The sequence below is a fragment of the Erinaceus europaeus genome, chromosome 2, assembly GCF_950295315.1.
Source record: "Erinaceus europaeus chromosome 2, mEriEur2.1, whole genome shotgun sequence".
Lineage (NCBI taxonomy): Eukaryota > Metazoa > Chordata > Mammalia > Eulipotyphla > Erinaceidae > Erinaceus > Erinaceus europaeus.
Window position 1 is genome coordinate 65,724,388 of NC_080163.1, and position 27,877 is coordinate 65,752,264.

Here is a 27,877-nt window from a genome sequence, read left to right on the forward strand (position 1 = left end):
GCCCAAAGAACATAAAGCCACAGATGCAAGGGCCTTTCCAATGAGGACATAAGTGGGAGACCCTGGGAAGGACAAAAAGAGAATCGAGAGCAGTGACTTGTGTGTTGCAGGCCAATGGTGAACCGTGATGTTCACTGATTAGTCATCTCAGATAGGTTTTTCCAAGACTATTTAGGGCCATAATGGATGGGCAAAGCTCAGTAAAACAGCAAGTGGATGGTTGGTTACCTTGCATTACTTCCTAGAAGGAAGTGACATCATTCCTGCTTTTTTTTTTTTTTTTTTACATTTTACTTATTGGGTAGAAAGAGAAATCAAGAGGGAATGAAGAGATAGAGAAGGGGCCAGGCAGTGGCACACTGCCTTAAGTGCACATAGTACGAAGCATAAGGAGCCATGCAAGGATCCAGGTTCCAGTCCCCACTCCCCACCTGCAAGGGGAAGCTTCATGAGCAATAAGCTGGTCTGCAGGTGTCTGCCTTTCTTTCTCCCTTTCTATCTCCCCCTCCTCTCTCAACTTCTCTCTATCCTATCCACTAAAATGAAGGGGGAAAAAAGCTGCCAGGAGCAGTGAATTCATAGTGCTGGCACCAAGTCCCAGCAATAACCCTGGAGGTTGAAAAAAAAGGAAGAGGAAAAAAGAGAGACACCTGCAGCACTGCTTCACTGCTCATGAAGCTTTCCTACTGTAGGTGGGGGCTGAGAGCTTGAACCCAGGTCCTTGCACATGGTGATGTCCATGCTGTACCAGGTACAGCATGAGCCAGCCCCCCCCCCCCCCCAGTGTCCCTGCTTTGTAAAGGGGACTAGGACATACAGACAAGGGTACTACTAGTTTAGAACTAAGCCTGATTTTTGGCTTGGTTCCTCTAAATTTAGTCCAAAATCTACTGAGTATTTTCAAAATCTACTGAGTATTTTCTGTTTTGGACATTATTAGGTAGTGTAGGAAATTACAATAGGTAATTCTGCTCTGAGTGACATACTATTTCTTTTCTCTCTCTTTTTTTTTGCCTCCAGGGTTATTGCTGGGCCTCAGTGCCTGTACTATGAATCCACTGCTTCTAGAGACCATTTTTCCCATTTTGTTGTCCTTGTTGTTGTTGTTATTATTGTTGTTGTCATTGCTGCTGTTGTTGTTGGATAGGGCAAAGAGAAATTGAAAGAGGAAGGGAAGACAGAGGAAAGAAAGACACCTGCAGACTACTTGTGAAGTGACCTCCCCCCCCCCCCACAGGTGGGGAGCAGGGGCTTGAACCTGGATCCTTATGCCAGTCCTTGCACTTCACGCCATGTGCATTTAACCCGCTACGATACCGCCCAACCCCCGTGACATACTATTTCTTTTTTTTTTATTTATTTTTTATTTAGGAAAGAATAAATTAACAAAACCATAGGGTAGGAGGGGTATAGTTCCACACAATTCCCACCACCCAATCTCCATATCCCACCCCCTCCCCTGATAGCTTTCCCATTCTCTATCCCTCTGGGAGCATGGACCCAGGGTCATTGTGGGTTGCAGAAGGTGGGAGGTCTGGCTTCTGTAATTGCTTCCCCGCCGAACATGGACGTTGACTGGTCGGTCCATACTCCCAGTCTGCCTCTCTCTTTCCCTAGTAGGGTGGGTCTCTGGGGAAGCAGAGCTCCAGGACACATTGGTGGGGTCTTCAGTCCAGGGAAGCCTGGCCGGCACATCCTGATGGCATATGGAACATGGTGGCTGAAAAGAGAGTTAACATACAAAGCCAAACAAATTGTTGAGCAGACATACTATTTCTTAAAAGAGATAAGACATGAACACTTTTGACAGTTTGGAAACGATATATCCAGATGTCCAACAAGCAATGAATGAACAATGACCATACAATGTGATAGATATTACTCAACCATTGAAAGAAATTTAAGACTAGTACATGCTGTCATATGGAAGAATCTTGAAAACATGCTAAATAGACCATATATTATTCCACTGATGCTAAATGTTTAGTATAGACAAATCAATGAAGACAGAAAGCAGATTGGTGATTGCCTGGACTGGTGATGGGAGTGGGGTAAAAAATGGAGCTTATTAGGGGCCAAGAGGTGCCACACCCAGCTAAGTGCACACATTACAGTACACAAGGACCCAGGTTCAAGCCCCTGGTCCTCATCTGCAGGGGGAAAGCTTCACGAGTGGTAAAGTAGGGCAGATGTCTCTCTGTCTCTCTCCCTCTCTCCCCCTCCCCTCTCATTTTCTCAGTCTCTATCTAATAAATAATTTTTAAATTTATTTACTTATTTTCTCTTTCGTTGCCTTTGTTGTTTTTCATTGTTGTAGTTGTTGTTGTTATTGATGTCCTCGTTGTTAGATAGGACAGAGAGACATGGAGAAGGGAAGACAGTGAAGGGAGAGAAAGAGAGACGCCTGCAGACCTGTGAAGCGATTCCCCTGCAAGTGGGGAGCTGGGGGCTGAACTGGGATCCTATACCGGTCCTTGCACTTCGCGCCACATGTGCTTAACCCGCTGTACTACCACCCAACTCCCTAAATAATTTTTTTAAAACATTTTTAAAAAATGGAGCTTATTTCAGGATGATAAAAATGTTCTAAGGTTAGGTGATGGTGGTGGTTGCACAACTGAGTGTACTCAAAGCCATTGAACTGTATGCTCTAAAATGAGTTGTTTTTATGGTATATAAATTAAATCTCAGAGCTGTTAATGAAATAATACAAGATCTTATGACATTGAGTGTGGTTTTACGTGGCTCAGACAGAAAATTAAGAGGAGTAGAGCTGGAAGTGTGAAAAGAAGACTTCGTGAACATCTTTGACAGTGTTCTTTGAGTAGTCTGGTATACAACTATTCTAAGCAGACTGATAGTCTTGGGCAAAAGCAGACTTAGCTGTGAGGAGAATCATATAATCAGTATAACCAATGAGGAATACAACCATACTTGGAAGGGGGGAAGGTAGGGAGAAGAAGGTAGCATGATGAGGTGGGAACAGATTCTAAGCAACCTTGAATGCCAAGCAGAGGCATAGAGTTTTGTCCTCAACCCAGCCCCTTGCCCATGGTAATGTGTGCACTCTACCAGGTCCACCAGCACTTGACCCCCACAGTGCAGGATTTTAATCAGACCCATGGCCTAGAGCAGATGAAGCAATGAGAGGGAAAGCTGATTCTTGAGCCTTTTTTTTTTCTTTCCCCTCCAGCTCAATTAGAAGATTTTTTAACACAATCTGGTGGAGAAAAGTAAAGTTGTGGATCCAATATGGAGTCAGCTCAAACTGATGGGGGTGGGGGGAGCAGTAACTCCCTTGATGCTTTTCACTGAGGGAAATCCCCATTTCCCTTGTTATCTATTCCTGTCTGTGACCTGTTAAAGTTGACTGTGAAGCCAGAGACTAAGAGTTTGAATTTACTGAATTTGCCATTTGACCATGGGCCAGTAAACACCACAAGCTACATAATATTTAATCAGTGAGGTCATTGGAGGGGTGTGAGATGTGATCAATAGGAGTGTCCGCTGAACTGCGTTTATTCTTCCCCTCTTTTGGCAAAACCACAGACCCATTAAAAATGGAAAAAATTTTCTTTTTTTTAAGGCCACAAAGGCTTATTTTTAGCCATTTGTATGGTCTGCTCACCTTTGTGGTGTTCCTCTTGACCTGATTCACAATAACTACATGAGTGCTACCTACCCAGTTTCCAAACCCATTTGTTTGTAGTTTATTTATTTATTTATTTATTTATTGCCTCCACGTTTATCACTGTGGCTTGGTGCCTGCACTATAAATCTACCACTCCCAGAGGTCTTTTTTTTTTTTTAAGTGATTTAATGTTGATTTACAAAATTATAAGATAATAGCGGTATAATTCCATGTTGTTCACACCACCAGAGTTCTGTGTCCCATCCCCTCCATTGGAAACTGTAGTAGTTCTCCCAAAGTCACAGGTGTGAGTTGACTTTATATCTATAACTATTTATAGTGTTTTTGTTTGTTTGTTGCCTACTTTTTAAAATTATTTTTACTTATATATTTGCTACAGAGAAATTGAGAGGGGGGAGGTGATAGAGAGGGGGAGAGACAGAGAGATACCTGCAGCCCTGCTTTACCACTCATGACGCTTTCCCCCTGCAGGTGGGGACTCGGGGCTTGAACCAAGTCACACCTACACCTGTTACTTCCTAACATCCTTCCTTTTTTCCTCTTCTCTCTCAGATAAGTCAGTGCCTGGCTTCCTCGGGTGTCTTCCAGATTCACTTCTCTTTCAGGAATGGTTTAAAAACACAATTCCTGGTGACAAATGCTTTAGGTCCTGGTAGAGTTGGGGTTCAGAGCTCTCTGGCTAACATCCCCTATTATTTCCCCCTCAGGAAGAAGGACCAGATTTTTTTTTTCAGGGTGCAGATACCTTCTAGATACCTAGCAGTTCTGATTTCTGTAATTGCTTCTCCACTGGACATGTATTTTGGCAGATCTATCCATACCTCCAGCCTGTTTCTATCTTTCTATAGTGAGGTAGGATTCTGAAGAGGTGGGCCCCAGGACACATTGGTGAGGTTATCTGCCCAGAAGAGTCAGGATGGACTCTTGATTCCATCATAGCATCTGCAACTTAGTGGATAATGTCTTTTATGAACGGGAACCAAAAAGTAGGAAGAGAGCAGATAAGAACAGGGACCATGGGTTAGAAAGAAGCTAGGAAGTCTGTATGCCTAGGGGGCTCTGATTTTAGTAAGTCTTTGCTTGAGCTTGATAGCTAACATGGAAGTATGCTAGAAACACTGTCTGGGAAGATGGTATCAGAAAAGCTCTCAAATGTAGAAATGGAGAAAATATATAAATAAAATTAACTGTTTATCACATCAGTCTGACCCAGGGCTTATATATATTTCTATTTAGCACAGGAGCCTGTATACTCTCTTAGACCCAGTCTGAACTGACAGTTCATAGTCATAGCTGGGAACATTCTAGGCTACACTCATTTCAGAAGTGGAAGAGTAGAATAATAGCCCACCTTCCCTTCAGAGAGTGGGGCCATTTTTTTTCTTTATTTGATGAGAGAGAAATTAAGTGTGTATGTGTGTGTGTCTGTGTGCGTACTGCGGGGGTGGGTGTGAGCAGGGGGGCAGACAAAGACGGAAAGACACCTGTAGTACCTGCTTTACCACTCATGATGCGTCCGCCTATAGGTGGGAGCAGGGACTTGAACCCAGGTCCTTGCACATAGTAATGTGTGCACTTACTCTAATATGTAACTGCATGGCTCCTTCCAAACCTGTTAAAAGCAGTACCCTCACTCCTTTTTTTTTTTTAATTTCTTTATTGGAGGATTAATGTTTTACAGTTGATAGTAAATACAATAGTTTGTACACACATGACATTTCTCAGTTTTCCACACAACAATACAACCCCCACTAGGTCCTCTGCCCTCATGTTCCAGGACCCCTACTTCTTTCGATGACTTCAGTATTCACCCAATATTTTTTATTGAGTCCTCAGATTGAAGTGAGCCTGGGCCTGTAGCCTTCTCAGAGTCCCTTCACGGAAACTATTATCCCCTGGCTGGCCTGAGACACCCATTTCTTTATTTGTAAGGTTCCTAGAAGAAATCTGAAAGAGTTCATTCAGTTGAGAGCAATGAGAGAGAAAAGGAGTTCAAAAAGGAAGACTGTGTTTTGCATATCATTATTGCATTATCTAGCAGGCATTTATTGAGCAACTCTTGTATGCCAGGCTTTGCAGTGGGTCCTGGGGACTAACACATCCTCACCCTCAGAACTCCACTGAGAAAGGGGACTTTCCCTGCTGTGTGACAGGTGTGGTGGGAGGTCACACACTTCACCAAGCCTGGGGATCCAGAAGAGGCTTCATGGAAGGGGTTACCAGCCAGGCAAGGCACATGGGGTGAGTGCTACAGTGCCAGGGGGACAAGCAGATGTTACTATTTTGTTACTTCTTTTGTTTTGTTTTTTGTTTTTTTAATTGATAGAGACAGAAATTGAAAGGGAAGTAGAAGATGGATAGGGAGGGAGACAGAAACACCTGCAACACTACTTCACTGCTTGCAAAGCTTTCCCCCTGCAAGTGGGGGCCAGGTTCTTGAACTGTGATGTATGCACTCAACCATGTGTGCTACCAACTGGCCCCAGAGCAGCTGTGTTTTAGAACCTTGTATACTAGGGCTCTGCGAGGAGTCTGTTGGTGCACCAGTGGGGAGAAAGGAGGTTCCCTCAAGACAGTGGAAGCAGTGGAGACAGTCCCAGGTGGTGGGTGCAAAGCTTCCACCGGCACATTTTCCTGGTGGGGGATGGACTGTTATTGGCAGAGGATGCCCAGGGCATGACTGAACATCCCCAAAGGAAATAGACATCATAGTCCCTGGTTAAGGGAGAGGGAGGTGGATTCTTGGTGGTTTGACAATGGGCCTTTGAATCTTGTGGGCCACTTGAATTCTGGGGACAGAGGTGGGGGTGGATATGTGACAGTAAGTTTCGGGGAAGAGGAAGGTAGGAAGCTTAGGGTGGGGGTGGGGGAAATCCCTGAGGGTGGGATGAAGAGAAAGGAGCTTTGTGTGCCATAGCTCCTGCTGCCAGAGCAAGTGTGGGGTTGGTGGCAGCTGCAGGCCTCTGTTCCTGATAATAGTCAAATGCTCCCAAGCCTCTGGTCCACACCTGTTAGCTGGAGGTTCCCCTGACTTGACCTCTCATTGGGCTGGTTCTGGCACTAATGCGTCTTACGGATCTGACTCACAGGGGTGGGGCGGAGGAAGCAGCCCCCGCCCCCAAACACTTGAACCAAGAGCCTCCCCTCTGCTGACAAAGTGTGGGAGCTGTGGGATCCTTGAGGGATGGGGTTTGTTCAGCTGTTACTAGGGAATGAATGTCCTAGCCAAAGGGAAAGGGGGCATTCCCTTGGGAAATATCTCTTCATGACAAAAGACTGGGTGTGTGATGGAGGTGGGGGCACATGGACACAGAGAACTCTTGGAAGGTTGGATCTTTTGCCCTCAGGATCAAGAGAAACAAAAGGGGAACTGCTTAATGCTGCTGCAGCTGCTTCCTAACTTGCCCTCTTTCTTCCTTTGACCTTGGGAGGAGTTGGGTAGGAAAGAAGTTGGGCGGGTGCACCCAGGTAGCAGCTGTTTCTGACTGACCCGTGTTCCAGTCTCCACCCCCTCACCAGCTCTGCAGCCTCCTCATGGATGTTGCAGCTCAGAGCAGCTAGCATAATCCTCTTTCTCTCTCTCCTCATCCGCCCTCTCTCTTTCTCCTTGCTTCCTCTTCCTCGGCCCCTGCGGTGGCTGCAGCCCAGCCCTGGGGAGCCCCTGTGGAAGTGGAGTCCTTCCTGGTCCACCCTGGTGATCTGCTGCAGCTTCGCTGTCGGCTGCGGGACGATGTCCAGAGCATCAACTGGCTACGGGACGGGGTACAGCTGGTGGAAAGCAACCGTACCCGCATCACTGGGGAGGAGGTGGAGGTGCGGGATTCCGTGCCCACCGACTCTGGCCTCTACGCTTGCGTGACCAGTAGCCCCTCGGGCAGCGACACCACCTACTTCTCCGTCAATGTCTCAGGTTGGTAGCCAAGTCCTGATCTTCCCCTCTCCCTGGATCCACCCCACCACCACCACCACACCTCTCTGCTAGTCTCAGAGGAAGAGGAGGTGAACCGTCCTCCCCCTCCACCATCTGCCCCCTACTCTGCTTCAGAAACTGCTGCCCACTAACATCGCTCCCTGCCGCCGCGTGGCTTAGCTCTCAGAGGGATGAGCAGGTGGTATGGAGCCCAGGCCATAGATCTGACACCTTCCACATCTCCCGTGGAGGTGACTGGTGATTCTCCGGGGGCAGTAAAGGCTCTGTGATTTCTCCACCACAGTTGGACCAGATCTCTGGAGTGTGCTGCAAAGGGCTCAGCCAACTTCCATCCTGTCATTGCCTCACTGTTTGAACTTGGGGATTCTGTTTAGTGGCCAGAACCCCAGAATATCTGTTGGGGCCCCTCCTGTGATAAGGTCCAGGTTCATGGAACTGATAGAAAGCTTCCAGAGCTGTGTTAGGACAGTTTGGGACACCTTAGAACTCTCTCCTTCCCCCCCGCCCACATATACACTCACTCTCTCACTCACTGGGGATCTGCCACTTGTAGAATCTGTCAAAAAACTAGAATTAAGCAACATGAAGCTGAAGTTTTAAGCCATCTGAGCATCCAGAGAGGGTAGCCTTGGCAACTTCTACATTCAGACATCATTAATCACCTTCCCCAATCAAGGGACCTGGCTCCTTTATTTCATCCTCCAATCTCCCAAAGTACTAAATCAAGGACTGAGAAAACTTATGACCTGAACCCTCATTCATGACCATATGTATGTCAAACGTTTTCAGAGGGATGGGTTTTGTTGGGCAGAGATGTGGGACAGCTGCAGACTATGTGGTCGGCTGCCTACCTGTTCTGTAGCAGCTCCCAAACCTTAGCTAAGGCATCAAAAGAGAATTCTGTCAGTTGTTCAGTTCTTGACTTTTGGAATAGCTTCCGGATAGCCTGTCTGGATTCATCTGGGCCAGTCACTTCTTGGTCTGTAAAGAATGGTACAGATTCCTGGGCTGCAGGTTCTGAAACCCCGTGCATTCAAGTGGGGACATGAACTATGACAGCCTGAGAATACAAGGTGTGATGAAATGAACCAGTTACTGCTTCCAGTGGAACTCTGGGCAACCTTCTGGGTAGAGAAGGGCAGTGCACTGAGTGGGGGAAAAAGAAGGAGACAGACTTTGAGCATGAAATTGTTGAGTAAATCATGTCTAGGCCATTGTATAGGGAGTGGTATCTGCTCTGTGGGGTGACTGGGTCCTCTTGGAGAGACCTCAGTGCCCCCTTCTTCTCCCTATAGATGCTCTCCCCTCCTCGGAGGATGACGACGACGACGATGACTCCTCTTCAGAGGAGAAAGAGACAGATAACACCAAACCAAACCGTATGCGTGAGACACTGTTTCCTACCTTACTGCCCTCTGGGCCTGGGTGTTGGGTTTGGCAGGAAAAAGGAGGCTGGGGTGGCTGTTTGGAAAAAGGGAGGTGTGTATGGGGTCATGATGGTTGGCCTCTTGGGTATGGTTGATGGGTGTTGGGAATGGGGAGGTGGACACCACCAGGTGCTGGCTTGGGTCCTTGCTCCTTCTAAGCCTGACTGGCACCCCATCCCCGCCCTTGACTTTCCCGGGCAGCCGTGGCTCCATACTGGACATCTCCAGAGAAGATGGAAAAGAAACTACATGCCGTGCCAGCTGCCAAGACAGTGAAGTTCAAATGCCCTTCCAGTGGAACTCCTAATCCCACTCTACGCTGGTTGAAAAATGGCAAAGAATTCAAACCTGACCACAGAATTGGAGGTTACAAGGTAAGTGTGTGTATACAGAAGTTAAAATAGAACAGGAGAAGCTGACTTAGAAAATCCTTATTGTCAGGCTGAGTGGACAACATAATGGGTATACAAAAGGATTTTCATGCTCAAGACACCAAAGGTTCAATCCCAACACCACCATAAATCAGAGCTGAGTAGTGCTCAGGGATGATAGATAGATAGATAGATAGATAGATAGATAGATAGATAGATAATAGATATTTCTGTATCTCATTAAGATAAATACTTTTTTAAATTTTTTTAAATCTTTTTTTTTTTTAGTTTTTATTTATGTATTTATTCCCTTTTCTTGTCCTTGTTGTTTCATTGTTATAGTTATTGATGTCATTGTTGTCGGATAGGACAGAGAGAAATGGAAAGAGGAGGGGAATACAGAGGGGGAGAGAAAGACAGACACCTACAGACCTGCTTCACCACCTGTGAAGCGACTCCCCTGCAGGTGGGGAGCTGGGGTCTCAAACCGGGATCTTTATGCCGGTCCTTGAGCTTTGCGCCACGTGCACTTAACCCGCTGCGCTACCGCCCGACTCCCAAATAAATACTTTTAATTTAAGAAAGAAAGGGGGAGTTGGGCGGTAGTGCAGCGGGGTAAGGGTACATGGCACAAAGCGCAAGGACCAGCTTAAGGATCCCAATTCAAGCTTCCCACCTGCAGGGGAGTCTCTTCACAAGCAGTGAGGCAGGTCTGCAGATGTCTCTGTCTTTCGCTCCTCCTCTCTCCATTTCTCTCTGTCCTATCTAACAATAACGACATCAATAACAATGACAGTAATAACTACAACAATAATGAAAAGCAACAAGGGCAACAAAAGGGAAAATAAATATAAAAAATTTTTTTAAAGAAATTTAAAAAAGAAAGAAAGAAAGAAAGAAAGAAAGAGAAAGAAAATCTTTATTGTGAGGCCAGGCAGCGGTGCACCAGGTTGAGCACACGATTACTATGTTAAGGACCAGGTTCAAGCTCCTGATCCCTACCTGTGGGGCGGAGGGGGTGGGGAGAGCTTCACAAGAAGTGAAGCCATACTGCAGGTGTTTTTCTTTTCTTCGTCTTCTCTATCTCCACTCCTCTCTCAGTTTCTCTCTGTCCTATCAAAGAAAAAGAAAAGAAAGGAAAAGCAAAAAAATGGCCACCGGGAGCAGTGAATTTATCATGCAGACATGTAGCTCGAGCAGTAAGCCAGCACAGCAGGAGCAGGGAGCTGACCTCGGGTTCTTTCTCTGCTTCTCTCTCATTAAAAATAAGTAAATCTTTTTTTTTAAGAAAATTATTTTATTGTTGTTGCTGGGGCTTCACCACTCCACACTGACTTTTTCAGATGGATAGATAGAGGAAGAGAGAGGCAGAAGGAGAAAGGGAACGATACCATAGTACCAAAGCTTCCTCCAGTACTACAAGGGCAGGATTAGAACCTGGGTCATACATGTGGCAAAGTGGACACTCTCCCAGTGAGTTATCTTGCCAGCCCTCCAAAATATCATTCTTGTTATTTGCCTTTTAATTATTTTAAATAATGCCTACTAACTATAAAGATAACACATTTTAGAAATTTTCAAATGCAAAAAAAAAAATATGCAAGTAACGTTAAAGCTTTACAGGGGCTGAAATCTTTTCCCTCTTCTGTCTGTCTGGTTTTTAAATAGTTGATCACATTGTTTTTATGCAGTTTTTGTTTTTGTTTTGCAAGTGCACTGGTGCGCTCTGGCTTATAGTGGTGCCAGGTTTTGGTCTCTAAGTCTTGGACATGAAATCACTGTTCTATCTCCCCATCCCTTGCATAAATTCCTTATCTTGTTGTTTATTAGCATTATGGCACAAATCTTTTGCCTTGTGTCTGAAATATTCTATGACCTCATAATATTCTGTTATTCAAATACCTCATTTAGTTATTTTACATATCAACTATTGTTTCGTTGTTTGCTATGTTAATGTTGCAGGAGAAGTGTTTAAGTACTCATTGGTACTTAAGTCTTTGTCAACTTTCTTTTTGTGTACCACCAACCAGGGTGATCACTGGGGCTCAGTCTAAAAGATTCCACTGTGAGAGACAGAGAGAGACAGAGAGACAGAAAGATACCTGCTTCACTGCTCATGAAGCACCCCACCTCCCCAGTAGATGGGGACCAGGGACTTAAACCTCATGCATGGTAATGTGTACAGTCTATTGAGTGAGCTGCCACCACCATGACCACCACCACCACCACCACCACCACACACACACACACACACACACACACACACACACACACACACACACACACACACACACACACACACACGTCCCCATCCCCTGCATTTTTTAAAGGCTTGCTTGCTTATTGAGAGAGAACCAGAGCACCACTCTGGCATATTCCATACCAGGGGTTGAATTTGGGACGTCACACATACAAGGCCTAGTCTTTAGCCACTTTCCTAACCACAAACATTTTTTTTTTTTTTTACTATTCCTTAGTATAGTTCAACAGGCATGACGTTGCTTGATCCAATATGAACTTTATTAATACTATTTTTAATGTAGTGCCAGGGATCACCTTGGTATCTGACCTTAAATATGTACAGTACTGCTGAGCCACTTCTCTGCTCCAATATTTTTTTTATATTTTAGAGAGAGAACAAGAAAGGATAGAGAAAACAAACACCCCCGGGGGTCGGGCGGTGGCGCAGTGGGTTAAGCGCATGTGGCGCAAAGTGCAAGGATGGGGTAAGGATCCCGGTTGGAGCCCCTCGGCTCCCCACCTGCAGGGGGAGTCGCTTCACAGGTGGTGAAGCAAGTCTGCAGATGTCTATCTTTCTCTCCCCCTCTCTGTCTTCCCCTCCTCTCTCCATTTCTCTCTGCCCTATCCAACAACGAACAACATCAACAATGGCAATAATAATAACCACAACGAGGCTACAACAAGGGCAACAAAAGGGGGAAAAAATGGCCTCCAGGAGCGGTGGATTTATGGTGCAGGCACTGAGCCCAGCAATAACCCTGGAGGAAAAAATAAATAAATAAAATAAAATAAATAAATAAAATTAAAAAAAAAAAAGAAAACAAACACCCTCCATGGAGTTGCACCTTTCTGACTTTGGTGCTGTTGTGTGACACTGGGAATCAAATCCAGAACCTCACACAAGGAAGGCATGTGCTCAGACCCCTGAAATATAACCATGTTTAAGCTATATTGTTATTTTCCACCCTGGTAGTTATGTAATTTTATTCATTCATTCATTCACTTATTAGTTCATAACATGAACATTTCTTGAACGTCTCTCTTTAGAATATGTGCCAGGAAATGAGAGTCAGAAGTACAGCAGAGAACATAAAATTTTATTGTAATAATAGAGGATGCTGTGGACAATAAGTTGGGGGTGTGTTTATTTTACTGTAGTAACGATTGCTTGAAAGGGAAAATTAATTCACCCTTCCGTAACAGAGCTTAAGAATAATCACTTACTTTATATACTTTTGCCAACAAATTTGATAGATGAGAGTATCTCATTGTTCTCTTATGTTAACTGTACTTATTTTAAAAGTTTATAGTTTTCACATGTTAATAGTAATCCCCCCCCCCCCCCAGCATTGCTCAGCTCTGGCTTATGGGATAGGGTATTGAACCTGAGACTTTGGAGCCTTAAGCATGGAAGTCTTTTTTGCATAACCATTATACTATCTCCCCCACCCCACCCTGCCCTGATTCTCCATTTCTGGTTATATAAATTACCTGTTTGTGTCCTATACTCACTTCCATTTCTAGGAAGACCTTCATAATAATCCCTTCTTTAGTGTCTCTGGTCATCCTTAAGTTTCCTATTTCCCATCTCACCTAGCTGCTCTTTTTTCATGAATTTTAAGTAACAAAAACAGAGATCAGAACAAAAATAGAAATATTTTAAATTAATTCTCCAAATACAAGCATCTCTGCTATGGACAGCATTCCCACCCATAAAGAATATCTGGTCTGGGGGTCAGGTGGTAGCGCAGCGGGTTAAGCACAGGTGGCACAAAGCGCAAGGACCAGCTTAAGGATCCCGGTTAGAGCCCCTGGTTTCCAACCTGCAGGGGAGTCGCTTCAGAGGTGATGAAGCAGGTCTGCAGGTGTCTATCTTTCTCTCTCCCTCTCTGTCTTCCCCTGCTCCTTCCATTTCTCTCTGTCCTGTCCAACAACAATGACATCAATAGCAACAATAATAATAACCACAACAACAATAAAAACTAACAAAAGGAAAAAAAATGGCCTCCAGGAGCAGTGTATTCCTGGTCCAGCAATAACCCTGGAGGCAAAAAAGAAAAAAAGAATGTCTGGTCTAGTAATGGGACAGATGTTCATGGGCACCACTGTTAAAAGGAGGTTGTGGGGCTGGGTGGTAGCACACCTGGTTGAGGGCACATATTACAGTGCACAGGGAGCCAGGTTCGAAGTCCCCAGTCCCCACCTGCAGGGGGAAAACTTGACGAGTGGTGAAGCAGTGCTATAGGTGTCTCTCTGTTTCTCTTCCTCTCTCCCCCCCCCCCCCGTTTCCTCTAGATTTCTGGCTGTCTCTATCCAATAAATAAATAAAGATAATTAAAATTTTTTAATTAAAAAATAAAAAAGGAAGTTGTAACCAATGCTTCAGTACAGCTCTGATCTAAAAATGAGCTGGGCGTATGGAAGATGGTTTTTGAAATGAGATGTCAAGGGTAGGTAGGGTTAGATGGGATTCTTGACCAGATGCTGTTCCAGCATAAGAGCATGGACAGAGATTCAGAATTGGGAAAGTTGCTGGTATATTCAGGAGTGCAGAAGGCACTGTTGCCTGGATCCCAGATGGCCTAAGCTGCTGTGGCTAGACTTCCAGAACATCTCACGCACACCTGCCAATCTGTGTGATGTGTTTGTGCCATTGGGGTATAAATAGACTGGGAGGAGCTCATCCACACCTCATCTTGCTTGACATACTGCACACGGGGACTATAAGCTCTGTACCCTCACTAGAGGATGAGTGCCATGTGGCACCATTGCCATGCCCCTGGCTCTCCACTGGTTTTCCTTGGACCTTCAATGGAACCTTTTGCCATGTTCCCCTCAGGTTCGTTATGCCACCTGGAGCATCATTATGGATTCTGTGGTGCCATCCGATAAGGGGAACTACACCTGCATTGTGGAGAATGAGTATGGCAGTATCAACCACACCTACCAGCTGGATGTTGTGGGTAAGAATGGGAAAGACCACAGGAGGAACAAGAGCTTCAGAAAACAGCCTTGGGGTCCAGGTTACTCCAATGTAGAATGCTGATGATGTGTGTGATTATCAACACTTGTCTCTTTAGGCGGGTGGCTACCTCTTTTGACCCAGAATCTTCTGTTGTTTTAATATGTATGTGTGTACGTATGTATGTATGTATGCATGTATGTATGTACTTAATAAGATAGAGATAAATTGAGGGGGGGAGATAGGAAGAGAGAGAGAAAGAGAGAGACACCTGCAGTACTGCTTTCCTAGTCATGAAGCTTCCCCCTTGCAGTTGGGGGTTGGTGGCTTGAACCCAGTTCCTCATGCCCCTGGCTTTTCTTATCTATAAAATTTACCATCGAAGCAACTGTTATTTCCTGAATGTCAGCAGCATGGTATATCCTTAACTACATCATTAGTCGTTCCCCTGTATCCCCTGCAAAGTGGGCACTGTTATTCCTCCCACATCGAAGAGCAGACCAAGGCTTAGAGAGGCCAGAAATCTACTTAATGCAAAACTTCAGGCTTATGCTGACTTCAGTGGATCGCTGAGAACAGTAGAAAGACTGTCATGCTTTCAGGGTCTGTGGCTACAACCTTTTCCTTCTAGATCTTCTCAGTCTCTTTCTTTGGAGATCCTAAAGTAGTTATATAAACATCTCTTTATTTATTAATGAGATAATAGAGAGAGAATCTGACTCACCAGGGATTGAACTTGAGTCCATTGCTTTATCCATTATGCCAACTCCCAGGCCAGAATCTTAAGGTAGTTTTACAACCAAGGTTCTATCTTGGTTTTGAGGATATGGTCCTGAAAGAAGCTTCTTACCTAGGAGTCCTGGCGCTAGTTTGGCCTTTCTAGCAGGCCCCTCAGTGATGTTGGTGCTCCTGTACCATGCCCCAAATAGCAAATAACTAAGTGACAGTAATTTTGAGTTAAAGAGAGTAAGGCATGCTGAGGTCTCAAAGTGTGACTGTTAGAAGGTTCTTACTAAAGCAAGCAAGACTTTTTCATTTTTTAATTGTTATTAATAGCAGGTTACAAGTTAGTAATATTAGAGTATATAGTTCCACACCACACCCACCACCAAAATTCGGTGTCTGTCCCCTCTCTCCCACCTCCCAGAGATAGCCACCATAGTTCTCACAAGTCTTAGAGAGAGAAAGTTTGCTAATAAGCAAGTGAGACTTTTTTATGCCTATGAATAGGGAAGAGGACGAGGTTCCAAGAATGGGGTGTTCTTCTACTAGTTCAGATTCATAGGACTGGGCCTTAGCAGAGGTTCTGAAAAGTGCACTACCCATCACTGGGGAAGCAGATGCAGTTTTCTTCCTGGTCTTTGAGATAAGCGCCCTCCATCAGCATCCCAGCTCAGAGCAGAGATGGGATGAGAGCCTCTCCTCTCTCTTTCCCCACAGAGCGATCCCCTCACCGGCCCATCTTGCAGGCAGGTCTGCCTGCCAACAAGACAGTAGCCCTGGGCAGCAACGTGGAATTCATGTGTAAGGTGTACAGTGATCCTCAACCCCACATCCAGTGGCTAAAGCACATCGAGGTGAACGGGAGTAAGATTGGTCCGGACAACCTGCCTTATGTTCAGATCCTGAAGGTAATCTTTACCCCAGTCTTCATGGGCTAGATATTCGAAAGGAGACTGCTATCTCCCAGGGTTCCAATTGCTGTAGTTGATCTCAGTGTTCAGGACTGAGGTTCATGCTTTAACCTCAGACACCTGCATGCTCTGTCTCAAGCTAAGAACCTAGCCAGCTCCTCAGGGCTAGTGGCTGGTCAGAGTGGAGCTGTAATGGGAACAGAGGACTGCGTGGTTGTGGGTAGTGCTCGTTTCTAAGGAGCTTAAAGAGTGACGTTGCTGGCGCCTTTGAGTTAGCTACTCTGCAAAGCATTTGGACTCCTGCTTTTCCATTGCCCAGGGTGGAAGCCTTTCCTGTTCTCTGCCCTGCTTCCCAAATCACATTCCTTCTGGCAAGTGGGAGCAGATGAGAACGGCATACACACAGCTTAGGTGGAGCTGGAAAAGCAAATGCCCCTGGTAAATTCCAAGCGCCGTCAAGAGTAATGGCATTTTCTTCCTTTTTCCTCTCGCTCCCAGACTTTGTCCCTGAATGCTCCATTAATTCAGAGAAGGTAATTGCCTAATTCTCCAGTGAATCTTGTAACAGGAAGTATCCACGAGCTGGGAAAGTGGTTTACCTCCTGGTCCCAAAGTTAGATCTCATCCTCCCCCGGCTTGACTGCCCTAAAGATGGATTGACTGTCTCTTCTCTTAACTAATGGTATTGAAGCTGCAAACAGGACCGTCAACCTTGGGGCCATGGCCACTGTCTCTATTCTTAATCCCTGTCCCCATTTTAAAGGAGTTATCTCAATACCAATAGAACTTTGGGGTGGGGGGGCAGTGGTTATTTTAAGTTAATGTTGCAACCCAAAGACTTTTTTTAAGCCATTTTTAATTTATGATTAATAATGGATTACAAGATTGTAAGATTATAGGGTATAGTTCCATACCACACACACCACCAGAGTTCTGTACCCATACCATAGTTCTCACAAAGTCTTGGAACCAGTTTTTTTGCATGTTTTTTTTCTTTGGTTTTGTTGTTTTTGCAAGTTCGTGTGGTTTAGTTCTCTGTATTCCATGTATGAGTGAAACTATCAGGTAGTTGTCTTTCGCCTCTTGTTTTGCTAAGCATAATAAACCCCCCTCCTTCCACTCATTTTGTCTCAAAGGACATGCCCTCATCTTTTTGATTGCTGAGTAGTATTCCAGGGAGAATATATCCCATAACTTTTTATTAATATTATTATCTGCATTTACTTATTGGATAGAGACAGCGAGAAATTGAGAGGAAAGGGGGAGATAGGGAGAGGAGGGGAAACAGAAAGACACCTATGGTCCTGTTTCACCACTCACAAAGCTTTCCCCTGGCAGGTGAGGATCAGGGGCTCAAACCTAGGTCCTTGTGCATTCTAACATGTGCACTCAACCAGGTGCGCCACCACCTGCTCCCCCCCAACTTTTTTTTCAGTCATCTGTTGATGACCGTCTAGGCTGCATCCATTCTTCAACCCAAAGACTTTTGAAGACAGTTGTTTCTGTCCTGCAATCTAGGGAAGGGTAACACATTTCACGGACTCACTCCCTTGCCTTAGCTCCCTGGGCCTGCCTTAACATTACTTGAGAGCAAAGTACAGCCTCCATCCTGCTGTTTGCCCTACTGACTGGCGTGTCATTGGTTTGTTCCAGCATTCGGGGATTAATAGCTCGGATGCGGAGGTGCTGACCCTGTTCAATGTGACAGAGGCCCAGAGCGGGGAGTATGTGTGTAAGGTTTCCAATTATATTGGTGAAGCTAACCAGTCTGCGTGGCTCACTGTCACCAGACCTGTGCCTAAAGGTAATGGGGAGCCGGATGGGGCCCTGTACTGGGAGTCTGATATAGGCCTCACACTGCTGGGGCAGGTGGGGAGCCAGAGCCAAACTCCCTGTTATCCTGCTGTTTTCTTAGTGCCCTGAGCCATGGAAAAATACCCGGCCTGGGAGGCTGGTTTGGTTTGGTACTGTGTTGGTGTCTGCTCCCTCTGTGCCTTCTCTGTTGGCCCTTGGCTGTGTGTACGTACTGTGGGAAGTCTGGCTGCGTCGTGAACAAGTGTGCAGACTGAAGGTTTGAGGGGTGGAGAAGGGCCAGGCGAGCCCATGCAAACCAGCATCTGCAGGCTGCGTGTGTGTGTGTGTGTGTGTGTGTGTGTGTGTGTGTGTGTGCACGCACGCACGTTCACATACATGTGCTTGTGTGACTCCACACCCTTCCATCCCTCTTGTGTGTACCCTCAGACTTTCTTCACCTGAAACCAAACAGCCCCCCTCTCACCGGGCCCCATTTCTCCATGCTGCCCACCGCCCGCATGCTTGGATGGGCCAGGGGCTGCCAGCATCTGGTGAAGGGTTGTAACCAGCCGTCATCATCTCAGGTCTGCCGGAGTTCCCCCCTCAGTGCCTCACTCTCTTTCTCTAACAGGTCTTGCTGCCTGGTGGTTTCTTTTTGTTCTTGTTCGTTTGTTCTTTGTTGCAAAGGAGACGCTCGGGAGCAGTTCTTCCTCTTTTTCCCGCCCCCTTCTTTTTCCTTCCTCCCTCTCTATGTCTCTTGGAAGTCTCATGCCCGGTGCTTGTCCATTTTCCTTCCGTTGTCTCTTCTAGACTGCCGGAGTTAATACCACCGACAAAGAGATGGAGGTGCTTCACTTAAGAAATGTCTCCTTTGAGGACGCGGGGGAGTATACGTGCTTGGCGGGTAACTCTATCGGACTCTCCCATCACTCTGCATGGTTGACCGTTCTGGAAGGTATACACTGTACTTCTCCTCTCAGTGTCCTGACCTTGCCACAGGCACGGGGGGAGCATGCATTGTAGGGCTGGGGGAGACCCAGAGCTGGGATGGGTAGAGGAGTGGGCTCCAAAGACCAGCAGGCGGCTCCAGCAGTGTGTCCTCTTGGGTCACACGGGAGCTGTCCTCCTTTGTTGCTGGAATCCAGAGCCCACCCACCTGAATGAACCCTCTCACATCTGGCTGTCCCTGTAGCCATGGCAATGCATGCAGGGGTCTGGATTTAACCCACATCTGGGTCTTTACTCCAAGTAGGCTCCTTCCATCCCTGAGCCCGGCAGCCTTCCCACAGCCACACACAACCAAGTGCCTGGCATGGCTGACTGAAAGTCTCAGCAGCTGCCCTCCTTCCTCAAACTGAACGGAGCGGAGACACTGTAAAAAGAGGCTTGATGCTAAAACAGCCTCTCAGACCTCCATCCTCTGATTTGCTAGGGAGAAAGGTTCTACCTAAATGAGAATTAAATCAGTCGCAAACAGCTTTAAGTAAGGCCAGTCTCAAGCAGCCTGGGGTCTTGGGAAGAGAGGGTGTTAACACCCATTTCTCCTCTTTGGCTACTGTTTGGGACTGAGAAGGAAGGAGCCTACTCCAGGTGACGGGCTGGTGACTGCAAGACTGCAGGGCCAAGCTGGGTGCTGGTGCTGCTGCTTCTGAGTATCTGTGTGTAACATGAGTCTGGGTGTGGTTCTGTTCTTGTGACTGCTGACTCTGACCTCTTTCCTCTCCCTCCTCCTCTCTCCACCCCTCCTTCTTTCCTATGGCCTGCCCACCCACAGGTCTGATAACGCCCCCGCTGGAGGCAGAGAAGCGTTCTGTTGTTATCATTGTCTGTCCTGTGTGATCTCAAGCAGTTAGTTGTCTTCCATTTCTCTACACTTGGAGAAAGAGAAAAACAGAAACACTTCTCTCTTGTTATCAGCAGTGCTATCCCCTATGGGGGCTCAGGAAATTCTTTTTGGGTTCAGCCTTGGGGCACACCTAGTTCCTCTGTGGGGAGGTTCCCTCAGTTACCTGCCCCTGTGGTTGGCTGGTGTCTTCTAAAGGGACTGTTCAGTGAGAGTGGGGAGTGGAAGGGATAAGGAGGCTCATAGGGGAAAGTATCTATAAGGTCATGCTGTAGGTCTGGGTTTCACTCCCCTGTCTGTCATGGGGAATGGGAGGTGATGGGTGATCTGGGTGGTTGTCCTGGGACCAGATGAATTCTAAAGGGAAGCTGAGAGAAGTGAAGAAAGCAGTGCTCCTCCTCCATTTTCCTCTTCAGTTTTAAGACTTAGAGTCTCTGGGTAGAATTTTATGTTTGTTTATTGTTATTATTATTTTAAACCAGAGAGCTGCTCAGCTCTGGCGCATGGTGGTGCTGAGGACCTCAGAGCCTCAGACACAGAAGTCTTTTTACATCACCATTGTACTATCTCCCCTGCCTCCTGAGCAGGATTCTTGGGAACTGCAGAAAAGTTTAAATGATCATCTCATATGTTGGGAAATCAAGTGGGTTTTTACCTGTGGTTTGGCTAGTTCCCATAGATACTTGTCTGACCTGACAGTGGTGGCATAGACAAAAGGAACACCCCCCTCAGGCCACAAGCTAGTTGTTCCCACCCTGTATTTGTCATCATTCTGACTGTCACCATATGCTAGGCAGTGTGACATGCAGAAATGAATGAGGTCCCACCCCAGCCCTCTGGGCTTTCATGGAAAAGTCAGGACAAAAGGACACATGAGCAATTTTTTCATCCCATGTGAAAGGGGTGTATACACGGTGCTGAGGCACTGCAGACAAGGACATCTAGGAAAAGAGAGTTCTCGGCTATCCCTTCAGGGTACCTGGTACTTGTCTAGCCAAGCAGAATCACTGAACAAGGAGAGATCCTGAAACAATGGACCTCCTATAGCAAGGTAGTTCTGGCCCATCTCTCTGGGGGAGGTTCAGGTCAGGTGCCAGGAGCCTAAAGAACACATGGCATCTGAATCGTTTATAGCAGAACCCCAATCCTGGCTAGGATCTGGTTTGGTTCCTCTCATCTAAGATTCTTGAAGGAAAGGAGATGGGTGTTGCTTTTTTTTTTTTAAATGGAGCTGGGACTCCAGTGGACTGGGCTCCCAAGCCTGCTAACTCCCTGTTCACACTGACTCAGCCCTGGAAGAGAGACCGGCAGTGATGACCTCACCCCTGTACCTGGAGATCATCATCTATTGCACAGGGGCCTTCCTCATCTCTTGTATGGTGGGGTCTGTCATCATCTACAAGATGAAGAGCAACACCAAGAAGAGTGACTTCCACAGCCAGATGGCCGTGCACAAGCTGGCCAAGAGCATCCCTCTGCGCAGACAGGTAACAGAAAGTAGATGGGGGATTTGCACATTCTGCATCCTGTCCTCTCCCTGCACCTCTGAGGACTTCCCCAAGGCCTCTGTGGCCTTGTCCTCTCAGTGTCCCCAGCCTGTAGTGAAGAGCTTGGTTTTCTGGCCTCTACAGTTCCCTGAACTAAGTGATCCAGAGACTGGTTTCTAGCTGTTCTAATCCTTGAGATTTCTCCTTCCCCTTCCCCCTTCCATTTCACCTTCTTTCCCTCTTCTTCCTTTCTTCTCCTCCTCCTCCCTTTCCTTTCCTCTTTCCCTTTCCTCCTCTTCATACTTTTTTTTTTCTTCTTCATTGCTTTCACAGTTACTGTGCCTGTACAGTGACTCTACCACTCCCATAACCCTTCCTTCAGCCCCCCTCCCTCCTTTTTTCCTTTATTTTGTTGACAGAGAGCAATTAAGAGGGAAGGGAGAGATAAAGAAGGATAAAGGAAGAGAGACACCTGCAGCACTGATTCATTCACTCCTTTTGAAGCTTCCCACCTTTAGGTTGAGACCAGGGGGCTTGAACTTAGGTCCTTACACATAGTAGCATGTGTGTTTTACCTGACCCTTGCCCTCCCCCCTTTTTTTCCTACCACTGAGTTGTCATTGGGACTCAGTGTCTGCATGATGACCCCACCACTCCTGTTAGCCTTTTCTTTTCTTTTTTCTTTTGTTGTTATTGTTTTTCTTTTCCTAACAGAGATAAAGAGAAATAGAAAGGGATAAAAACATCTGCAGCACTACTCTACCATTCATGAAGCTTCCCCGTTGCAGGTGGGGACCAGAGCCTTCAATGTGGGTCCTTGCACATGATAATATGGAACTCTACCAGTTGTACCACTGCCGAGTCACAACCTGTGAATTCTTTTTTTTCTTAAATATTTATTTACTTATTCCCTTTTGTTGCCCTTGTTGTTTTACTGTTGTAGTTATTATTGTTGTTATTTTATATCATTGTTGTTGGATAGGACAGAGAGAAATGGAGAGAGGAGGGCAAGACACAGAGGAGGAGAGAAAGACAGACACCTGCAGACATGCTTCACCACCTTTGAAGCGACTCCCCTGCAGGTGTAGAGCCAGGAGCTCGAACCAGAATCCTTACACTGGTCCTTGCGCTTTGCGCCACCTACGATTAACCCACTGCACTACTGCCCGACTCCCAACCTGTGATTTTTTTTTTTATACACACCAACTGCAAGCCCTGAGTGTACAGCTGATGTTGCATAATTATGAACAGTCCTCGGGAGTCAGTTAGAAATGCAGCGACACATCCTAGGATAGAGTTGGATTCACAGGCATGAGGTCCCAAGGTCAGTCCTCAGCGTTATATGTGCCAGTGTGATGCTCTGATCTTGGTTTTTCCCTTTCTCTCTCCATTTTTTCTACCCTCTCTCTCTCTCTCTCTCTCCTCCCTCTCTCTCCCACCCCCCTCACATTAATAAAATAAAAAAAACCTTTTTTTAACATGCAGAGATATAGACTAGAGCTCTGAGTGGGTCCCTAGTTTCTCATCCCCCCCCCCTTGATTACCCACCCTCTGCTCATCAAAGGAAATCGAACAAGTTACTCAGAACTCTGCTAATTCTGGAATGTACCTTAGGAGTTAGGGATTCTCAGGTTGGGGGTAGATAGCATAATGGTTATGCAGAGACTTTCATGTCTGAGGCTCCAAAGTCCCAGGCTCAATCCCCCACACCACCATAAACCAGAGCTGAGCAGTACCCTGGTTAAAAAATAAATAAATAGGGGGTCAGGTGGTAGCACAAGGGCCAGTGTAAAGATCCCAGTTTGAGCCCCCATCTCCCCCCCTCTCTGTCTTCCCTTCCTCTCTCCATTTCTCTCTGTCCTATCCAACAACAAGGACAACAAAATGGGAAAAATGGCCTCCAGGAGCAGTGGGTTTGTGGTGCAGGCACAAAATGCCAGCGATAACCCTAGAGGCAAAAATAAATAAATAAATAAATAAATAAATAAAAGAGTTAAAGATTTTCATCTGAGGCAGGGCCTATACAAAGGTCTGGGATAAGAACAGTTGTTAAGGTAATGAGAAGTCAGAGAATGTCAACCTAGAAGGTGCCTCTGGCTTGCTCATGTTATAGGTGAATAGAATGAAATCCAGAAAGAATCACCGATGGTAAGAGTAAGTCGGTGTTCTAATGAATTTAACACCGTCTGACCACTTGCAGTCTTTCTGCCCCTCCATATTGAGGGACATCAGGTAACAGCTATAGGTCTTTGCCATCAGTGAAAAGTCCCTGCCATTGCCACACCCCCTCCCTGCTAGAAGGGTGACCCCACTCTTTCTGTAGGTGTCAGCTGACTCCAGTGCATCCATGAATTCTGGGGTTCTGCTGGTTCGGCCTTCACGTCTCTCTTCCAGTGGGACTCCCATGCTAGCTGGGGTCTCTGAATACGAACTTCCCGAAGACCCTCGTTGGGAACTGCCTCGAGACAGGTAGATATTCTGACTCTGCTTTTTTGTACTTAGTATTCCACTGGTGGGAGGTGTGTATATGTACAAAGACCCTCTGGGGAATGAAGGTACACCAGCTTCCTGCAGAAACTATCTCCACTGTCTGCTCTCTGTTGAGTGGCATATGCAGAGGTGGAGATGGGATATCCTCCAAAGGTTTGCATTTTCCTGGCCCCAACTTATATTCCTCTCTGTTTGCCCCCATAGACTGGTTCTAGGCAAACCCCTAGGCGAGGGCTGTTTTGGACAGGTGGTATTGGCAGAAGCCATAGGGCTGGACAAGGACAAACCCAACCGTGTGACCAAAGTGGCTGTGAAGATGTTGAAGTGTAAGTAAGGTTTCTGTCCTTATTTAAAAATGATCCAGTTCCTTTCCCAGAAAACTGCAGGCCTCGGGCCAAATGAAACACCAGTTCTGGTGCTCTTTCATGTCCACAGCTGTATGCACAGAGTTGCCAAGACCTAGAGGGAGCATTCTGCACCTCTGAATTATCATAGACTCACTTCATATCATAGACTCACTTCGTACCAGGGCATCAACCTGGCTTATGTCAGCTGTATTCTAGATACCACTGCTAGCTGACCTTCCTCCTCATAGTGCCTGTCTCACTCTATCATGTATTTCAGCAGTGGCTCTTATTAGAAGGAAAACAAATTTGGAATGTGAAGGAGAGAGAAAAGAAACAAGTTCTAGAGAGAAAGGGCTCCCTGGGCATGCATATATATCCTCCCCTCTCCTTAGCTGTTTTCTGTCACCCTCCCTTTCAAAGTAAATGATTCTCATGGCCTTCTCTTTTGTGTGCAAAGCGGATGCAACAGAGAAAGACTTGTCTGACCTAATCTCAGAAATGGAGATGATGAAGATGATTGGGAAGCACAAGAACATCATCAACCTGCTGGGGGCCTGCACGCAGGACGGTAGGTGCTAAGCAGGCAGCTTCCCTAACCCATCTGGGGTCCAGTCTCAGCCAGTGACCTGGGCCTTCTGCTCAAATAACAGCATCTTCTAGGAAGCAAATAGAGTCCTTGGGGCTGTAGGTGCCAAGGCATCTCTCAGTCTTACAAAGGGTGTTGAGAAGATTTCTCAGGATTTGGGCTGATGCTCATAGGTGTTTGTGAGCACAGGTAAATTCATGCACAAGAGTGTATGGAGGGCAGGGGTGACAGCATAGTGGTTATGCAGAAAGATTTTTATGCCTAAGACTTCAGAGTTGCTGGTTCTATGTCCTGCACCACCATAAGCCAGAGCTGAGCAGTGCTATCGTTTAAAAAGTAATTAATTTTTACGAAAAGAATGTGTGGTGGTCCAGGAGATGACGCAGTGGATAAAGCGTTGGACTCTCAAGTGTGAGGTCCTGAGTTCAATCCCCAGCAGCACATGTACCGGAGTGATGACTGGTTCGTTCTCTCTCCTCTCTTTCTCGTTAATAAATAAAATCTTTAAAAAAAAAGAATGTGTGGGTAGGAACAGGTAAATGATGGTAGTCTAGATTAGGGCTCACTCTTTACCTTTGCTCTGGAACATTCTAGGCCATGCTAGGAAGAATTATTCCATTGAGTAATGAACTGAAATTGCCATGTTTCTGAAAGGAAAGGCCGGGCTTGAGGGAGTAATTATATGGTGTGTGAGTCTGAGAGTAGGGTTTACTGGAGGCGACACTGAACCTGCTTACCTGGCCCTGTTGGGCCTTTTTCCATCTTGTGTTCCCAGGTCCCTTGTATGTCATCGTGGAATATGCCTCCAAGGGCAACCTCCGGGAGTACCTACAGGCTCGGAGGCCTCCTGGGCTGGAATACTGTTACAATCCCAGCCACAATCCAGAGGAGCAGCTCTCCTCCAGGGACCTGGTCTCTTGTGCCTATCAGGTGGCCCGGGGCATGGAATATCTCGCCTCCAAGAAGGTATGGTGAAATCAGTGTGGGAATAGAGAGTTGTCCGTGGAGTCCAGCTCATGTCTGTGACTGCTCTAGTGGGGTTCTGGGAGATGTGTTGAACATAGCCTACACAGGCAGCCTTAAGTCACTCTCTGCAGATCTCAGTCAGGAGAATCAATGTAGCTTCATGAGGTCAGACTGGGTTACTCTTTTAGTCTTCCTTTTCTTTCTTTCTTTCTTTCTTTTTTTTTTTTTGTTCCTTTTTTTGCCTCCAGGGCTCAGTGCCTGTACTAGGAATCCATTACTCCTGGAGGCTATTTTGTCTCTTTTGTTGTCCTTATTGTTTATCATTGTTGTTATTGCTGTTGTTGTTGAATAGGACAGAGAGACATTGAGCGAGGACAGGAAGACAGAGAGGGAGAAATAGACACCTCTGCAGACGTGCTTCGTCACCTGTGAAGCAATCCCCCTGCAGGTGGGGAGCTAGGGCCTCGACCCGGGATCCTTATCCTGGTCCTTGCGCTTTATGCCATGTGCGCTTAACCTGCTGCGCTACCACTCAACCCCTTGGGTTAGTCTTTCTGTGTAGCCACTTTCTGTGCAGCTTCTCACCTGTTTCACATCTTATATATACATGATTTATTTTGTTGGACATTTTTTCTTTCTCTTTTTGATAGACGGTGAGAGATAAAGAAAGTGGGGGGCACATGCAGCACTACTGCACCACAAAGATATCCAAACATGGGAGAATGGACACGTGACCTTGTAGAGAGTCTCTAACATTTGAAATTGATTTGCAAGGTGGTCACTATACCAATGGATAAAGGAAGCAAATCTGGCATTTAACTTTATTTTATAGTGAAGTAACAAAGTGTTCATATATATTAAACTTTCTATTTCTAAAAAATTCCATTTATGGGGAGTTAGGCAGTAGCACAGCGGGTTAAGCACAGGTGGCACAAAGTTCAGGGACCAGTGTAAGGATCCCAGTTTGAGCCCCCAGGTTCCTACCTGCAGGGGAGTCACATCACAAGCAGTGAAGCAGGTTAGCAGGTGTCTATCTTTCTGTCCCCCTCTGTCTTCCCCATCTCTCTCCATTTCTCTCTGTCCTATCCAACAATGACAACATCAACAGCAATAATAGCTACAATAAAAAAAATCCATTTATTTACTTATTTATTTTACCAGAGCACTGCTCGGCTCTGGCTTATGGTAGTGTGGGGGATTGAACCTGGGACTTGAGAGCCTCAGGCATGAAAGTCTCTTTGCATAACCATTATGCTATACCTCCACTCCCATTTATTTATTTATTTAATAATACAGAAAGAAATTGAGAGAGGAAGGGGAGATAAAGAGAAACCTGCTGCACTGCTTCACTACTAGTGAAGCTCCCCTCTGCAGGTGGGGACCAGGGCCTTGAACCTGGATCCTTATACATTGTAACATGTGTGCTCAGCCAAGTGCACCACTGCCTGGCCGCTCTGTTATTTTAAGTTTTCTCCCTGTGGTTGGGGACTGGGGACTTGAACCCAGGTCATCATGCATGGCAATGTGGGCACTCTACCAGGTGCACCACCACCCAGCCCCCATATATATGTATTTGTCCAAATATCCATGTAAGGACACAAGTACTTACATTATAAAATGGTTACTGGGGGTGAAAAATGAAGTGAAAGTATTAGGTAGGGCTGCTTTATTTTATTTTAATTATTTTTCTTTGCCCTTGTTTTATCGTTGTTGTGATTATTGTTGTTGTCATTGATGTTGTTGTGGCTGGACAGAAAAGAGAGAAATAGAGAGAGATGGGGAAGACAGGGGGGGGAGAGGAAGATAGACACCTGCAGACCTGCTTCACCGCTTATGAAGCGACTCCCCTGCAGGTGGGAAGCCAGGGGCTCAAACCAGGATCCTTAGGCCGGTCTTTGCACTTGGCGCCATGTGTATTTAACCCACTGCGCTACTGCCCAACCCCTGATAGGGCTGTTTTTGATCACTTTGAGCCCCAGCCCAGTATAACTGGGCTTGAAAACAGACACCTGTAGATAGGACATTTACATAACATTCAGCCTTTCTGGGTACAAATCCAGAGAGTTGCAAGACCTGGAATAAGAGGCAGATACAGACTGTTTGCTAAAGTGATTACAACCTGAAGCCACAACTTTTTGAATGGAGG

General features: G+C 46.2%; 1 protein-coding gene across 9 annotated transcripts in view; it reads left to right on the forward strand.

Annotated features, from left to right (window-relative positions):
- FGFR1 (fibroblast growth factor receptor 1) overlaps positions 1-27,877 on the forward strand; it is an 82,413-nt gene that overhangs the window by 51,454 nt on the left and 3,082 nt on the right. For 2 of the 9 annotated variants that reach the window (XM_016185392.2, XM_060182447.1), the window contains exons 3-13: positions 7,296-7,562; positions 8,879-8,968; positions 9,212-9,384; positions 14,462-14,585; positions 16,025-16,215; positions 18,823-18,967; positions 21,146-21,348; positions 23,666-23,811; positions 24,037-24,158; positions 24,637-24,747; positions 25,541-25,731. In XM_016185392.2, coding sequence (XP_016040878.1) covers positions 7,296-7,562; positions 8,879-8,968; positions 9,212-9,384; positions 14,462-14,585; positions 16,025-16,215; positions 18,823-18,967; positions 21,146-21,348; positions 23,666-23,811; positions 24,037-24,158; positions 24,637-24,747; positions 25,541-25,731 — 1,763 coding nt within the window. The remainder of the gene's footprint in view (positions 1-7,295; positions 7,563-8,878; positions 8,969-9,211; positions 9,385-14,461; positions 14,586-16,024; positions 16,216-18,822; positions 18,968-21,145; positions 21,349-23,665; positions 23,812-24,036; positions 24,159-24,636; positions 24,748-25,540; positions 25,732-27,877) is intronic. The other 7 variants (XM_060182435.1, XM_016185390.2, XM_016185391.2 and 4 more) reach the window with 7 other exon arrangements.